This window comes from Montipora foliosa, chromosome 11 (genome assembly GCF_036669935.1).
Source record: "Montipora foliosa isolate CH-2021 chromosome 11, ASM3666993v2, whole genome shotgun sequence".
Classification (NCBI taxonomy): Eukaryota; Metazoa; Cnidaria; class Anthozoa; order Scleractinia; family Acroporidae; genus Montipora; species Montipora foliosa.
Genome location: NC_090879.1, coordinates 30686963 through 30704462, shown reverse-complemented (window position 1 = coordinate 30704462; position 17500 = coordinate 30686963). Strand labels below are relative to the sequence as shown.

At 40.0% G+C, this 17500-nt stretch overlaps 3 protein-coding genes across 3 annotated transcripts in view; 1 reads left to right on the top strand and 2 right to left on the bottom strand.

Moving 5' to 3' along the window:
* The window catches only part of LOC137975848 (uncharacterized), a 16823-nt gene extending 13111 nt beyond the window's left edge, over window positions 1–3712 (top strand). Inside the window, exon 2 of the mRNA XM_068823049.1 lies at window positions 1–3712. This exon is cut by the window's left edge and continues 39 nt beyond it. Coding sequence (XP_068679150.1) covers window positions 1–2111 — 2111 coding nt within the window. The 3' untranslated portion in view covers window positions 2112–3712.
* Window positions 3713–5613: 1901 nt separating this feature from the next.
* Window positions 5614–10180, bottom strand: LOC137976889 (uncharacterized). Its single transcript, XM_068824220.1, has 3 exons — window positions 10135–10180; window positions 6404–7680; window positions 5614–5631 (listed from the first exon to the last, which is right to left on the bottom strand). Exons 1-3 carry the CDS (start codon window positions 10178–10180, stop codon window positions 5614–5616), a joined length of 1341 nt encoding a protein of 446 aa, XP_068680321.1.
* Window positions 10181–11058: 878 nt separating this feature from the next.
* The window catches only part of LOC137974773 (nucleoprotein TPR-like), a 124405-nt gene continuing 117963 nt past the window's right edge, over window positions 11059–17500 (bottom strand). Inside the window, exon 59 of the mRNA XM_068821750.1 lies at window positions 11059–11180. Coding sequence (XP_068677851.1) covers window positions 11155–11180 — 26 coding nt within the window. The 3' untranslated portion in view covers window positions 11059–11154. The remainder of the gene's footprint in view (window positions 11181–17500) is intronic.

Below are 17500 nucleotides of genomic sequence, written 5' to 3'. Positions count from 1 at the left end.
AGGAGACCACATTCCTTGGCCATCTGGATGTCTCCAAGTCTCAGTCCGATTGGAGTTCTCTTACCTTGTGTCCTCCCCTTTCTAGAAACGAAATCCAATATAAAAAGCTGGTATTTTCAGGATCTCCGAGCCTTGAGTTCACAGTACAAATAGAAAGTCTTTCAGGAGCAATCAATTTAAATCATCCAGAAGAATTCGAGATAAACCAAATGAATCGTAGATCTGTCTTCCAGTTCACCCCACCTGCAAGAATCTCAGATACACAGCTCGATATCACGGTCACTTCAGTCTCGGATGTACCAGCATATTTGAAAGTGTCGCAAGTCTGCAAGGACGTTGAGGGAAGCATAGAACTTATAGACTACAAACGAGAGTCAATTCGGCTTTCCTTTGCAAAGAAGGGACGGATCACGCTGTCCAAGGTCTCTGTTCCTCCACTGACCGATTCCAAATCTAAGTGGTTCATTGGGATTGCGCTGAAGAACGACACAGGTACAACGAAGTATGAACGAAGAAAGACTGTAGTATTAACTTTAAAAAGATCATTTGATTACTCTTATGCATATCCCATTAGTGTTTTAGTTATATCGACTATTTTGTCGGGTGTGGTAGTGTCAGTCTTCGCGTTTGTATCCTTCAAAGAACGTTTTTATGCAAAAACTGTTAATTTTTTCGATCACTTGTCTGATTGTGGCGAGGTTGTGAATAAGCGCTGGTTCAGGAGTAGCCCTAAAACCTTTTCCTACATCACAGGTATTGTGGGGTTTGTCTTAATGGTCGGCGCTTCTCAGTTTGTCTTTGCAAACTGGGATGTTATGATTCATGAAGGCGATAGAGACAACTGTTACCACAATGACTTCTGTTACAGAGTAAGCCCTTGGCATGACATTCCTTACAACTTAATGATGAGTAACTTGGTCTACATTTTTCATGGAATCATTTTGGCTGCTTGCGTGTGCTTTATGGAAGCAAACGTGCTTCGCAAGAGCAGACAGCCTAACAATCATGACTTAAAAGGGAAGATTTCGTTTTCCATTGGGTACGCTTTTGCTTGGGCGTTCTTTTTTGAAGGGTGTTTTTCGTCTATTTACCATATTTGCCCAAGTAAGATGACTTTCCAGTTTGATACTGCGTTTATGTTTGTAATTTCCGGATTTACCGTTATTTTACTGTACAATGGGTTCAAAAAGAATGCAGAAAATGTAGGGAATGCAGAAAATACAGAGAATGCAGGGAATGCAGAAAATGCAGAGAATGCAGGGAATGCAGAGAATGCAAAGAATGTAGAGAATGCAGAAAATGCAGGGAATGCAGAAAATACAGAGAATGTAGACAATGCAGAGAATGCAGAGAATCCAAAGAATGAGAAGAGTCCAGTGGGAGCTGCAAACTTTTTCCTCTTTGTCTTAGTTCCATTTTTAATTTTTAATTACTTTGGCGCTCTTCATCATTCTGAGTTGCATCACTCTGCTAAAGGCATGAACAGTTCTGTGAAAATAGCATTTTTCGTATCTTTAGGGATTTGGTGGCTACTGGGGGTTACTGGCTGGGTTGTCTACAAGGTGTGGATACCTGCACTTTCAAATACAGGCAATTCGGGGCCCTTTAAAGTGGTGCTCTCCATTTTCCTTGGCGTCGTTGTGCTCTTACCAGTTGTTTTTTGTGTTGTCTACGTACAAAACCTTCCTCAAGCATTTTTGCTGTCTTGCATTGTTGTAAGCCTCCTTGTCGTTTTTGGCAAGGGGTTCTACGTATGTTACAAGAGCGACGTAGATTGCCATGAAGATTGTCGTTTATTCAGTTTGCGATTTGTTTATGTCAGCGGGACTTTGGCTTTATGGGTAAGCGCCCTTTATTTTTTCATTTTCAAACCAACCACTAACAAGGTGAAATCCCCTGAGATATCACGAGATCTAAATCAAGAATGCAAATACATGGATTTTTTTGACTACCACGACATGTGGCACATTCTGTCCTCCCATGCTCTCTTGATGGGGGCTTATTTGCTGATGTTCATGGGCTACCAACCTCTGAACCCTCCCACCGCTGCCGGGGAAACTGTTCCAGTTAATACGCATCCCCCACGGCGTAACCAGGTGAAGCCCAAATGAAAGGGGCGGGAATGCTCATCGTCTCCCTGAGGGGTGTAAAGCTCGGATTTTGATCTCACGTAGAGTGTTCTGTGCAATATTTAGTCGTGAAGGTCCCGTTTAGGGTTGCACGCAAAGACATATAGTATTTTTTACTTGTCTGTGTTGTAAAATGGTATCTTTAGGAGTACAAAAAGCCTGGGCCACGCACAGATGGGTCTAGTTCGATCTAGTAAACACTTTAGTTACTCGGGGAAGCACTTCATGGCCATTAGCAGGAAATGCTAATTGGTAAACGGCTGCGGCCTTCAGGCACATACGAAACACAGATTAGCAAATTAAAATAGAATCATGATTAATTATTCTAGAAACATGATTACCTAGTAATCATTTAAGGGGAATTATTTTCTCATTTTATGATTTTACCGTTTTTTAGATATTATACTCTTATCATAATTATTTTAACTTGCGATTAGCTTTAGTAATCAATATTAGAGGGTCTTTTTTTTATGTTGCCTTTCAGCGCTGAACTTTGGAAAAGCCGCTACTATTTTCTTCAACGTTTCTCTTTATGTTACCATATTTAACTTAGCCATAAGTACATGTCAATCAGTTTAAATGGTATAGTTATGTGTGCTCGTAGAAAGGCCGAGGGCATTTATTTCGGTAAAGAACTTTTTTGCTAAAGCATCTAGATAAACATAATTAATGTTATTTTCCGCTGTATCTGTCATGTAACTGCGCATGCACGAGCCGTTCATTTTTACTCATCAGTTTTACACATCTAGTAACTTCTAACTGGACCGTTACGTACAGGCGACACTTTTCTGGCTTGTTAACAAACTCTTGCGTTACCAAACTCCAGTGTTTAATTAGAATTCTCCAGGTGTCGGTTTCGCAATCCTCACTGATGAGAGCTTTTCATAGCTCTGGTTGTTATTGGATCCTTTATTCACCGGCAAAAACAAAAAAAAAGGGTAAATAAACACGTAGTACACAATTCGTATATAAGCAACTCTCAATGTCTCAATTTTGGATTACATGAATGCTAAGTAATAAACTTTTGTTGGAATCAAATTCCAATAGTCGCTGCCATTGTTACAGTCCAGTTCGTGGTTAGATCCTGAGTACCTTCAGAGTGACACGGTCCTGTGTCCGCAACCCGGGGCCGGGAGGCTGCTCTCCAAGGTCCAACGTCTTACTCCTTTATATACCATTTTTGAAAGGAAACGTACCCCTTTCGCATACCTTCCATTGAAAAATGGTAGCCTTTTCACAAACCTAAGCTCATCTGTTCAAAAGATTTCAATGAAAGGCCCTTAGAAATCTCTCTACCATAAATAACTGCTTTTCGGACCCTTTCATATACTTCAACTCAGGAAAGCTCTATCCTTTTATGTACCTAAAGCCTGAAACAGATCACCCTTTCGGACGGAGCCTCCCTGTAGAGGCCATTATGGGGAGTAGTACCTCCGGGGCCCGCAAAGAGTGCCCCGTTTGAGTCGAATTTTCCCCTGGAGTTGTTGTCTAAATACTAAGAACAACGGTGACGGCGAGGAATTAAATCAAAAGGAATTAATGTCGACGAACATGATCAACGAATTAAATTAGTTGGAATTTAATTTATTCGACGATTGTGAGTTTGCTGAACTATTTCTTGTAGCTATATGAGGGTTTCTGAAGGTAATGGTGCCCCTGATATTGCCTCCGTACAGGAATTTCAGTCGGTCTGGCTACGGCCCAGCGTTTGTTACATCAAAGCCTTCACTCTTTGACTCCCAAGCCGGCCTGAACCTGAACCGTATCTTACACTGTCTAACGCCAGACGATTTTGCTCGTCAATGGGAAACCCCCTGTATCTCATTCACAATAGGGACCTCAAGATAGAGGTCGGCATCTTCTGTCGCCGAAGTCATGACACAAAGGGGTCTGGGGAGAGTGCGGCGTCATTCGCGCGGGAAATTTCGATTAAGATTTGGGTCTGGGTCCTTTTGTGACTGACAACTTTTCGGACCCAGAAAGCTATTACTTGGTCTTTGTTTACATGGAAATTGGAAAGTTTTGATGTTCAGGCAATATAAATGGCTAATTTCAGCGATATTTTAATGATATATCATTTATCAGAGGCTATCAGAAGAGGTCCTTTTATTGTATGATGTGTTTTCTCAAAAGTATTTTTTGTCGATATTCTTATATGTATTTCTATATGTAATCCAATGTGTTCCTCGACCAATTTTAGTGTCCAAACTAATATTGACAACTTCTTTTTTCATGATATTTTTTCGGTAAATTATCACGGCTGTAAATACCTCGAAAATGTTTTATGTCAAGCTTTTTTACCCAGTCCATAAGATCAAAGTTGCTTAGCGCTTTGTTGATGAATTTTAGACCCATAAACCTTTTTGGGGGGGCCATAATTGGCCCATGATCCATATATTGGAGGAGGTTGCGTATATGGATTATGCATATGATTACCACTTATAAATAGTATTTTTGGTACATATATTGGAATAGATCTTTTTCTCTTTGATTTATCAACTTGAGAGGGTTGTCCAATACACCCAAACTGAGTCTAGGACGAGATTCGAGATTTTCTCATAGAACAACAGTGCGCGCGCGTAAACCGGTGTTATTTTGGCGGGAAAAACGTGATACCGTCGTCATCTTAGTACGAGGTTTTGCAAAAATGTCGAGTCAGAACAATTCAACAACACGGTAGCAGTTTTGGCATTTTTCGATCAGCAAAAAGGCTCATCTACCAGTAATAAGAATAACTGAGCAATCTACACTGCTAACAAAGAGTTAGATTAATCGTCCGGGTTATAAATCTTCTAAGTATTTTCGCTAAAAATGGGCAGTCAAATCTCGTACTCGTTCTCTTCCTCGTCTTAGAATCTAAAGGTCTCTAATATTTCCAGAAAACGGAATCCAGCATTCTCAATCTTCAGCTGCAATTGAGCTTTCACTCAGAACATGGTGGACTTGAGTTTCTTAATCGGCGAACATCATTAAAAGTTTTACACTGAAACCTCAACGCAGCTCCCATCGCTTTTAGTTGCCCCACCACATGTTTTAAGTCCGGATTTTCACAGAACTCTGTAAGAATTGAGGCTGTTTGAGGCCTCGGGCGCGCAGAAGTCCCCTCCAGCGACATTCGACACCATGGCTGTTATTTTATTGTTGTTGGAAAACGTAGTTTCGTTATAGAGGGAGGTGAAATGTATTGCTCCAAGGGATCAAGTGATTTGCTTTTAGCCAAGGAAATTCTGTTCTTGGATTTCACATGACGTCACGGCCGCCGTGTTGGTGTCCCCAAACAATGAAATGGCGGCCATGTTGGTGTCCCGATCCAATCCTCCGGGAATTGAAAGCTATTATTATGCTAACGTCTTCTTTTGTTTTCGTTGAAAAACATGGCTGTTGATCACGTGAGTGAAACCCAAGAATTGTCCATTTTGCGGCACCAAAGTCAACCGATACCTTTCAGGTATTCCGAGTAATTACCCAATAACTCATAGACAATTTATGTTAACACGTAAGGCTACAATACCAATTAACAAAGATAGAGATAACGTGGATTTTGCAACAAATTAACTTTTTTGTCAGTTTATCCCAATGTTACTGAGGTGAAAAAATTTTTTATTTAGGATCCTTTCATTCGCTTTTGTGTTCGTCATGTTTACCCTTCGCGAGATGTTCCCAAGTTTGTTGGCATCTGAAAGATGTTTATATTTTCAATTACAACCTCTCCCTAGGGGTTACCAATAAAGTCCCCGCGTCCTAATTCTATTGTGCATTTTTCTGCTCTTCCGGTTTTCAAAGCCATTTTAATACTCATGAAAGTTAAAAAGTTTTACAAACTCGGAGCTAAAAGTTAAAACTTATGAAATGTTTCGTCCGTTTCTCAACCGGACTTCATCAGTCAATGATATGAATGTTAAAAAGATGAATTTTAAAAAAGGTTTTTAACGCCTCTTGGGGGTTAGAATTGTGTCATAGATGGCTGCTAATTCGTAATCATTGTCTCTGTTTAACTCCGGTTTCGTAAGTTTAATTTGAATAGCTTCTTTTATCCTGCGTTTGAAGGTGTTAACTTCGGTTGATAGTACTTTTGTCTTATTTGGGTCCACCGAGTGGCCCTCCAGGCGACAATGCTCGTGAATAGCTGATGAAGTTCTTGATTGGTGTTCTTTCACTCTGATTTCCAGAGAGCGGGCCGTTTCGCCAACGTACTCCTTGTTACACTTCTCACAATGTATCTGGTACACAGTACCGCATTTCTTGAGATTGACAGTTGTGTCCTTGACACGTACCAATTGTGATCTTAGAGAATTGACGGGTTTATGAATAAGTGCAACCTCGTGTGACTTGAAAGCTCTTTGCAGGCGTTCCGAGATTCCTTTGATGTATGGCGTTGATGCATAGATTTTCTTCTTGTTTTGAGGCTCTTCGGTATCTTCTGTTGTAGATTTTGGATGTGGTATTGTTAGCATCCATTCTGGATAGTTATTCATTTTTAGGGCTTGCTTGACGTGCTGTGTTTCTCTAGTTCTGTCATCGTTTTCCGTAAACAAGGTCTGAGCTCTCAACATCAGGGTGTTAACCACAGCTCTTTTGTGTTGTAGATGATGGTTTGATTGGAAGTTTAGGTACTGGTCCGTGTGCGTAGGTTTGCGGTACACGGAGATCTTGGTAGAACCATCTTGGTTAATATTCACACAGGTATCAAGGAAAGGAATCCTGCCATCCTTTTCTTGTTCCGAAGTGAACTGGATATGTTGGTCAATGGAGTTTAGATGTTCTGAGAAGGAATCGACGGCGTTTTCGTGAATCTTGGCCATCGTGTCATCCACATATCGATACCACATAGTTGGAGGGGTGGGGGCGGTGTCCAGAGCTCTGCTCTCGAACTGTCCCATGTAGAGATTGGCCACTACAGGGGAAATTGGAGACCCCATGGCGGCTCCTTTCTTTTGTTTGTAGAATTCACCCTGGAATGTGAAGTATGTGCTCGAGAGGCACATCTCTAGTAGAACAGATAATTGGGCGATATCTAACGGGCATCTACCCGGTAAGCTCTGGTGACTTTCCAGTTTGGCTCTGACAACTGGAATGGCTTCATTGATCGGAATGCTCGTAAACAGTGAGGAAACATCGTATGAAACGAGTTTCTGTCCAGGGGGTACTTCAAATTCTGCAATCTTGTTGACAAAGTCTTCACTGTTGACGATGTGATGACTGTTGAGGCCAACAAGAGGTTTCATAATCTTAGCAAGGAGCTTGGCAGTATCATACATCACGCTACCAATGCTCGAAACTATTGGCCGTAGCGGTACGTCTTTCTTGTGAATCTTGGGTAACCCGTAGAACTTTGGGACATTCTCTGCTGTGGGGTACAGTTGATTGTAAAGATAATTAGGGATTCTCTCTTCTTTGCGCCACTCCTTCAAGGTTTCAATGAGTTTGTTTTTGATGGCTCTGGTTGGGTCAGATGTCAGTTTTTTATACGTATTGGTATCGTCTAGAAGAGCCTTCACCTTGTTGTGATAATCTTGTTTGTTTAGGATTACCGAAGTGCGCTCTTTGTCCGCTGGTAAGATTACAATTGAATCGTCCTTCGCCAGAGCCGTAATAGCTTCCCTTTCAGCTCTGTTGATGTTTGATCTTGGGGGTTTGCTCTTGCTTACGATTTTGATGTTGAGAGCTCAGACCTTGGTTACGGAAAACGATGACAAAAACACAGCACGTCAAGCAAGCCCTAAAAATGAATAACTATCCAGAATGGATGCTAACAATACCACATCCAAAATCTACAACAGAAGATACCGAAGAGCCTCAAAACAAGAAGAAAATCTATGCATCAACGCCATACATCAAAGGAATCTCGGAACGCCTGCAAAGAGCTTTCAAGTCACACGAGGTTACACTTATTCATAAACCCGTCAATTCTCTAAGATCACAATTGGTACGTGTCAAGGACACAACTGTCAATCTCAAGAAATGCGGTACTGTGTACCAGATACATTGTGAGAAGTGTAACAAGGAGTACGTTGGCGAAACGGCCCGCTCTCTGGAAATCAGAGTGAAAGAACACCAATCAAGAACTTCATCAGCTATTCACGAGCATTGTCGCCTGGAGGGCCACTCGGTGGACCCAAATAAGACAAAAGTACTATCAACCGAAGTTAACACCTTCAAACGCAGGATAAAAGAAGCTATTCAAATTAAACTTACGAAACCGGAGTTAAACAGAGACAATGGTTACGAATTAGCAGCCATCTATGACACAATTTTAAGCCCCAAGAGGCGTTAAAAACCTTTTTTAAAATTCATCTTTTTAACATTCATATCATTGACTGATGAAGTCCGGTTGAGAAACGGACGAAATATTTCATGAGTTTTAACTTTTAGCTCCGAGTTTGTAAAACTTTTTAACTTTTATTATGCTTCCGGAGCAGGAAACAAATGTTTTTGATTGTATTTTAATACTAGGTATCCCGAGTAAAAAACGTGTATCGAGAGTATGATATCAGTATGTGATGACATCACGAAAACCAAATTTGTGAAAATCTGTACTTTGTTGAAATTACCTCAAAGGTTATTGCTAAGAAATGGCCTTACCAAAATCAGCGTGTTGGTGCATATATAAACTTATACAACAAATCAAGTGTTGCGAGATTGTCATTTGCGCTGCTGACTTAGTGAGTATGACGTAATTCAAGACGGCGCTGAAAAAAATGAAAACTTGCTAAAGCTTACCCTATGCACAGGAAATTAGCTATATAGAGGATATTACATGGCTGAGCGGGGATACGAATTTTATCTTCGAGTGCTGCAAGTATCTCTCACTAGTGAGAGATACTTTCAGCACGAGAAGATAAAATTCGTATCCCCAAGCGGCCATGTAATGTTCTGTTTATTATATAGATATTGATGAAATGTCTAGATTTAAAACAACTTGTTTTATTCATTTTCAAAAATTGGTCACCAGCCGCTAAAACGCGCATGTTGTGTAACATGAAACAAGATATGAAAGTTATGAAAAACAAATCATGATACTGTCAAATTTTGCAATTAAAATGTTATGTAGTAGAGAAGAATTATATTAAAGCACAAAAGTATCTTAAAATGAAGAGAAAGCTCGCGTTTTATTGGCTTTTCGTGTTGCTTGCCATGACAACACGTATATCCTCACATGTGAAAGATAAAAATAGTTTACTTCATAGAAAGTGCGGCGTACGGGGTTTTATGCACGAGTTGTTTGTGTCAAAAACCCGAACGAGCGAGGAACGAGCGAGTGAGGGTTTTTGACACAAACAACGAGTGAATAAAACCCCGTACAAAGCACTTTCTATGTCGTAAACTCTTTATTACACATAACATGAGAATTTTCATTAAAATAGTTTTCTGAACGCGAATTAGAAACAAAAACTCACTAACAATAGAACCAAATGCAAATTTAATTTAATTCAATAACAAAGTACGATTTGCACGATTTGCACGATTTGCACGAGATGCACGAGTGATTGGCATGGAAACGCCTTTACGCTATCGCTGATTGGTTATACTTTCACATGTGAAATAGCTGTACGCCATTCTGATTGGCTGTATAGGTCTTTTTCACATGTGAAAATAAAGCGTATAGATTTGTACAAATGAGCTTTATGGAATAAAATTCTCATGTTATGTGTAATAAAAATGATATGTTCACTGCGCGCGGTGAAGATATGATTTTTTAGTAAAAGGAGAAATCCCTGGTATTTCATCAATATCTACATAATAAAATGTTTTACAACCATTATAGTTACAGTTATGTAGGAATAGTTCTTGGCGATCACCTAACGGATCATGGAGATAAAGTTTCCAAAAACTTTTACAACCTGCATTAAAAATCTTTACTAGATGTATATTTTTATAACTACTCATTTTGTTCAGCCTGTTTTCTAGTGCGCTATGATTTCGTCTCCTTGCTCGGGCTACTTCATGCTCGCTCTCCCGTTGCTGCTGATATTTCGCCTGTTTTCTCGTGCTCTCCGTCGCTTACTCGTCGCCTCCTTCTCACTTCCTTTCTCTTGCTCATTGTACGACATATTAAAACAAAACCTTAACTTGTTTTACGGTTGTCTTCAAAATTTATGCTTCTTTTACTAAAACGCAGGGTCAAATGCAGTACGCTCGCTAGTCATGCATCTTCCCGCAAAAAAAAAAAACAAAAAACAAATAAACAAAAAGAAAACAAAAAAAAAAGGAAAACCGCGGGTTCCAACAGAGCAATATTTCACGTATTACATGAAAAACGAAAGGTAAATTTTTATAGACACCTGAAAAATTCAGATGGCTCCAACGATATTCGAACCCATGAGTAAGAATAATCTCATTGATGCTCGTTCAATCTTCTACCAACTGAGCTACCGAGCCACACAGTTGGGAGCAGGTCAAAATATGTTGGGCTTATTTGTTTCCGTGAAAGGGAACATCAACTCAGTTGGTAGAGTATTGCAACAGCATCTCAGAGGTCATGGGTTCGAATCCCGTGTCTAAAAGAGACAATTGCTTAAATTGTCTAGCCGATAATATTATGTGCAAGGATGACTTCTATATTTCGTCTATAACCCGCAAATACATATGGGTTATTGGCCAAGCATGAGGTCAAGATGGCTAGATATTGGCCAAGTTCTTTTTCTTTTGCGGTCCTCAGTCAGCCCTAGTCATTATCGATATAACTCTCTTCCTTAAAACCCTCTGTTGATGGCCTATGGTTGGAGGCTCACTCTGTGACGTCTACACCAAGTAACGTGATTCATATGACATCGATGCATTGGCCAACCCTCCAATTAATGGGAAGGGAAGAGATCCGACTCCTATTTTCCTTGTGGACAAGGGTCATTGGGGCTTAATTAGTTCTTTATTCATTAACTAACCGAGCCCCAAACTTACCAATCATTTATGAGTGTCACAGAATTTATTATACGACTTTCAATGACATTAAAAGAATAAACAAACTGTACAAAACTGTTAAAATAAATGAAGCGTCAATTATTGAAACCGGAGACATCGAACGGGTTCAAGTTTGTCCACCACGGGGGGTACCTCCTCCCCTACCACGGGACGAGTTACTGCCACGCCCACGGTGATTTGATTTTAGAACCTATTTTGCCTGTTGGCTTCAGATAACTAGCAGAACCTTTAAGGCCCCTTGACTACCATGTCCTAAAAGTTCATTTTCCCAAGTACTTCTATAGATTTCTTCGTTAGCTGGTTATGGGAATTTGGTGTTATACCAATATTACATCCTTAAATTATGGTGATAGTAACTTGATTCTCAGTACTTTTCTACCTAATAGTATACTGAAATTGAGAAGTGAATTTACATATTGTCCTTTGACGACGAGAAGCGTCCTGGTGTTTGAAGTTCCAGCGAATCTCTCTATTAGCAGGGAAAAGCGAAATTGGGACTGTTGTCGAAAGAATTTCTACAGATAAACCCCTTGTGGCATCACTAGTGCAACGACCTATTTACTCCTGAAGGACAACTTCCAACGAAAAGAACGTTTACTGAAATTGGTTCAGGAAGGCGTTTAAACGAGTACTGTTGAGCCGCAAGAAAATCACAACAGGAAAAGAATATATAAACAAAGATAATCGAACGCGACAATGAAAAGAAAAGAAACTATATCCAGCCGCCGATAAGCGCGCCGAGATGGCTTTTACCAATCTCGTATTCAAAAGCACGAATGGAACAATTGGTTTATTAAATTTCATTAAACTCTGAAAACTCTTCACTTTTACAAACCGAACGGAAGTGGTTTCAGTTTTCAAAACCACCAGCATAACCAGTTTCCATATAAGGTAATACGGTAATTCTATTGGTTGATACCCGAGATTGGATAAGCCAATCACAACTGTAAAAACGCAAACACCGCGATTGAAAATTTAATAACGTAAGAGTCAAACTTCCTGCGAAGATTACATCCTTACTTTGCCATTGAATGTTGGGGAGACTAGCGCCAAGTAGAAAAAACAACCCTTAGGTTATAGAAACGAAGCCGACACTAGCAGTTTCTTTTCGAAGGATTTCCTTCACTGTAATAAAGTTCTTGAGAAATCTACTTCCTTCGTGTAACAATCGCCAAATTTGAGGTGTGTGTGCGTGTTGGGGAAGGGAAGGCGAAGGGGGGGGGGGGAGGGAGGGGAAAGGTGACAATTCTTGGACATCATTACTGCATTGAAACTCTGGCTAATCTACCTTGAATCTACCTTTTATGCTACCTCGCTTTCTTCTCGAAGGACTAAGTAAAAGGGTGATTTGATTCTTTCCTCCAACTCTCTGTTTTACAATCTTTAACAACGACGCACTTTCTGTCTTCCTGTAATTCTTTACTGCTTCCTCGCAGCTCCTACAGCCTCTTTTGCCGGTGTGACTCCGCAGTGTCCTACCTGTGGGAACCACGAACGAGGTTGATGCTTCGTCTGAGCCCCCCATCAAGTCTACTTGAGTATCGTCCACGCGGAGCCCTGCATGATAAAAGTGCACATGTCAACTGGGGATACGTCATAGGTACAATACAAGATCTGAAGAGATTATATTTTTCAGTGGTGACCTTGGGAGACTCCGAGTGCTCCTTTGTAGGAATCGAGCCGACGACCTTCCGATTACTAGTTCGGATGCTCAGCCACTGAGCTATAGGAGACTCGTCAGGGGTGACTCGGGGATACTCGGAAAAGATCTGAGCGCTCCTTTGCATGAGTCGAGCCGACGACCTTCCGATTACTAGTTCGGATGCTCTACCACTGAGCTATAGGAGACTCGTCGATACTCAGAAAAAATCCGAGTGCTCCTTTGCAGGAGTCGAGCCGACGAACTTCCGATTACTAGTTCGGATGCTCTATAACTGATTTGATTGGAGACTCGTGGGTGCTAGGCCATTAAACTGGATTCATTTAACAACTGTCCCACAATGCTATTTTTGGAAAACGTGTTTGCTCGAATCGGATTTGGAATAAACGGAATCGATCCAAAGGATACGACCAGGGTTACGTAATTGTTTAAGTGTACTGATATCTTTATTTATGAAAGACGACGTTAAATTTTGTGTCCAAGAACCAGTAAAGGGCAGATTTTAAAATTTGTGCGTGACGTCTCTAAAGGTCTTAAAATTGATTTCTTTTTTTTTTTTGTTTTTTTAAAGAGAACGGCAAAGAAGTAGACAAAATATGAACCTTTCGCAAGTTGTTGCGAAACCACTGTCCTGTTGCTCTTTTCGTTTGTGTCCCTTATTTTTTTCTATTTTTCAAGTACAGATATTACATCTGGACCTGTAAAACGCGAGAAACAACTCCTAAGGAAAGGACTTAAGGGTTTCCAAACTTCCCATTTCCTTTAACGGATTTCGTGAACTTCCCTTGGTCCAATGAACTTATCTCAAAATTGGAACAATTTATCCGAGCAATCCCTTTCAGTTCAGTTCAGTTCAGTTTACTTAGCCACAACACATTACCAAGTTTAGTATATATATATATAACTGCAGACAGTTCTGTTTCGGCCTTCTGGGCCTCATCAGTGCAGGGCTGATGTCTAGGAGGGACGTTAAGCTATAAAGCCACCCCAGATGTCCCACACATGTGGTACATCCAAGCCATGCCAGAGTGCTCAAACTAGCGAGCTAGTGAGCATGCGCAATTGCTAGCGGCAATGACTCATCCCAGTAGAGTGCTCAATTTGGACATGAAAGCAAAAGCTTTGTAATGCCAAAGAGCTATATAAAGAAATTATCACATGGCAAGGGAGCCCAGAAGAACCCATGGGGCTTATAAGACCTGGGCCCCCTCGTTACATAAAAGAATACAAATCAGAATGAGCTTACAGGGATTGGTGGACTAAAGAGACTGCTCAATTAATACATTACCATTACACATAATACGATATTTCCTTATTTTACACTAGTTACAAAAACAAGAAGGGGAAGACATCAGAATCTGATTAATAACATGACAAGAGATACGTTTTAATCTTAGACTGAAAAAAATATAATGAATGAGCATTTCGAATGTCAGAGCATAACTTATTGAAGAAGACTGGACCTTGTTAAATGATGGAAAAATTCCTTATATTAGTACGGCAAAATGGCCGGATATAGAACTGGTTAGAACCACGAGTATTATAATAGTTATGAACCTGATTCGTACGTTAAAAAAAAATTGCTAAAAGAGGGAGGAAGTAAGTTATTATTATAAGAATACATAAGTTTACCTCGGTGCAAAGAATAAATATCTACAAACTTAAGGAATTTTAAATCTCTAAATAATGGATCAGTATGCGCATCAAAAGGCTTCTCATTCACAATTCTAACAATACGCTTTTCTAGCTAAATAAGACGATTAAGGTTAATAGGGTATGTGGAACCCCAAACTATAATACAATATTGAAAATAAGGGTAAACTGGTCTTAGTTGAAAGTAGAACTTGAAAGTGTTGCAATTCTCTGATGCTTAGGATTTAATTGTAGTCTACTTATTCATCCCTTCGCCGTTCCCTGTAGTACTGTATCACGCACCTTCCTCTGACAAACCAAGCTGTAACACACCAGCTGACGACATTGAACTCTCGCTCGGTACTCCAAATGAAAATGATGCAGGTACGTTTTTATTTGAGGAGAGCTGTGGACAAAGACAAACGAGGCTCTAGGACGTTAAAATAAAACATTTAAAAAGCCCTCGTGCAAAGAACGCCTAACAGGATTAAATTTACAGGGTATTGAACATGGTTGCAGAAAGCCAAGCCACTCAAGATGAAAAATAAAAATGTTGTTACTTTGACACATTAACTAGCTTGTAAAACGTCTGATCACAACACATGCAAATATTTCGCTTGTTTAAATTGTTTAACCAGTGACAGAGTCCTTCATAAAAAAAACGGGTGTAAAGATTTAAAATTCCGAGTCAAAGAAAAAAATCCCTGGGATGCTCGTGAACGCATAAGAAGAAAAAAGAAACAAAATCAACGTAGTTTGTAGCGTCTCCGCTCTGGCTAAGTAAGGGTTCGACTGCAGAGAAGTAAATAACCTACTTCCCACCTCGGTCAGTTTTAAAGTTTGCGTGGCGATGTATTAGGATCTATTCGGATTGGATAAGTACTAAATCCACAATTGTATAATAAGTTCATCTCTTATCATTCATTTCTCTCTGGTTGTCTGATGCACGAAGTCCTCGAGAACCTGACAAACAAGTTATTACGTTTTAGTATCGTTCCCTACCACACCGGTTAATAATTATTGAAGTTCTTTTCCAAAAGATCTGGAAAGAAGCAGACTAACAACAATTTTTATAAAAGTGACGACACATTTAAATTTGCAAGACATGTTTCGGTCGTGCAACGACCATCTTCAGTTGAAAGTAGAATTAATTTGAAGTTACATTTGAATTTATAATATTCTAAACAAAGATAAATAACAACGTGAAATAAATTGGGAATCTAACAAAATAGCCAAAGGTAACAAAAAAGAGTGTACAATGGAACATGTTGATTAGAACGAGAGAGTTAAATTAACGTGATATAATTGCTTATTTAAAGAAGGTTGCTCCCAGGAAATATGTAAGGCCTCTTTTATCTTGACCTGGAATTTTGTGGTCGCACGGTCTATAACTTCAAAACATTCCGCAGAGCAGGAGTTACGGCATGCCTCGGATTGTTGAAGGTGTTTAAAGATATGTGAGGTCCTGTCCCTGTTTAAGTGTTCGCGAATGCGTGTCGAGAGGTGTCGGCTGGTTTCGCCGACATAGCAAGAATTACAGCTTGCACAGGTAAACTTGTAGACAACATTCGAACAGAGTTCAACAGGCACAGGGTCCTTCACACTAAACATGTTACGGATCTTGAAGGAAGAAAAGGCTAGCTTAACATCAAGATTGTTACAATAACGTTTAAGTAATTTACGTAATCTGTTTTGTGCTACAATAGAGAAGGGCCCAACATAAGGTAATTTGAAAAAATGTGTAGGATTAGAGGGAGGACTAGTAGGTGTGTTCGAAAGGGTCTGAGTTTTTGTAATATACTGCTTAATGACTCTCTCAACGATATGACTGGGGAAAAGGTTTTTACGTAAGATTAATAACAATTTCTTGATATCCTCATGGAAGCCTATCCATGTGTTGTTGATCTTATACGTTCTGTCAACTAGAGTCCTGATTAAGCCAAGTTTGTAAGAGAATGGGGTAAAACTAAAATAATTAGTTAATAGACCGGTGAACGTTTTCTTACGATAGACCCTGGTAATAGGAGAAAGAGGTTGACTGTTGTCAATCAGAACATCCAAAAAGGGGATTTTTTTATCCATCTCTTTTTCCATGGTGAAACGTATATTGGGATGTCTATCGTTGATGTAGTCAAAAAACAAAGTAGCGTCATGTTCAGTGTCAAATAGACAAAAAGTATCGTCAACATACCGTCGATAAAGTAAAATACTGGAGGCCTTGTAGTTTTCCAACCAGATCCTTTCATGGTGACCCATGAAAAGATTAGCCAACACCGGGGCAAGGGGAGAGCCCATTGCCACCCCATCAATTTGATCAAAAAACGAACCCTTAAACAGGAAATGTGTTTGAGCAGTGGCAAAATTAAAAAGATTTCTGAGTTCAGTTTTAGTTAGCTGGAGATCAGGGTTGCCCTTGGAGATGTAGTCAACTGCCAGGTTGACACACTCCTCCAAGGGTATGTTTGTAAACAAACTTTCGACATCAAAGGAAACCATGAACTTTCCCGATAAAGGCAATTCATTGATTTCACGAACAAAAGTAAAAGTGTCTAAAGCACAATATTCAGATGGGATATGAGGTTCCAAAAGAATGCATAAATACTTAGCCAGCTCATAGTTGTATGTTCCAATTGAAGAAACTATAGGACGGAACGGAGGAGTTGAGTTCGGCTCACGGGCCTTATGCATCTTGGGGAGGCCGTAGATTCTAGCAGGTTGAGAGCCAGAGGGATAGATTTTGTCATAAACACAGCGATCCAAATGGCCATTCTTTAGAAGCTTCCTGAGGTAACGTTGTAGCCTACCTTCTCTTGACAAGGTGGGGTCTTCCGTGATAGGTCTAAATTTGGAAGTGTCATTGATGATCTTGAGAATACCATTGTCATATGCAATTCTGTCCAGGACCACAACACCATTTCCCTTGTCCGGTTTTAAAATCACGATGTTTTGTATCTTCTTCAAGTCCTTCAAGATTCGGTATTTCTTACGATCGGCAGTCGTTGGTCGATGTGCAGATACGTAGGAGTGTGCAAGATGAGAAAGGTCAGCCACCAGTTTGGCATCGTGTTGTTTATTAATGAGTTTCTTTGCCATAGTGCGATGTATGAGTTCAAAGCAAGTGAAGACATCAGTTTTGCTAATACTAGGTGGACATATGGAG

What these genes read in the sequence shown, in the direction of transcription:
- LOC137976889 (XM_068824220.1), bottom strand. Translation starts at nt 10,180, where the DNA reads ATGTCGTACAATGAGCAAGAGAAAGGAAGTGAGAAGGAGGCGACGA. An exon ending in AAGTGAGAAGGAGGCGACGA is followed by an intron (nt 7,681 to 10,134) that starts GTAAGCGACGGA and finishes TAATCTTACCAG; the next exon opens with CGGACAAAGAGCGCACTTCG.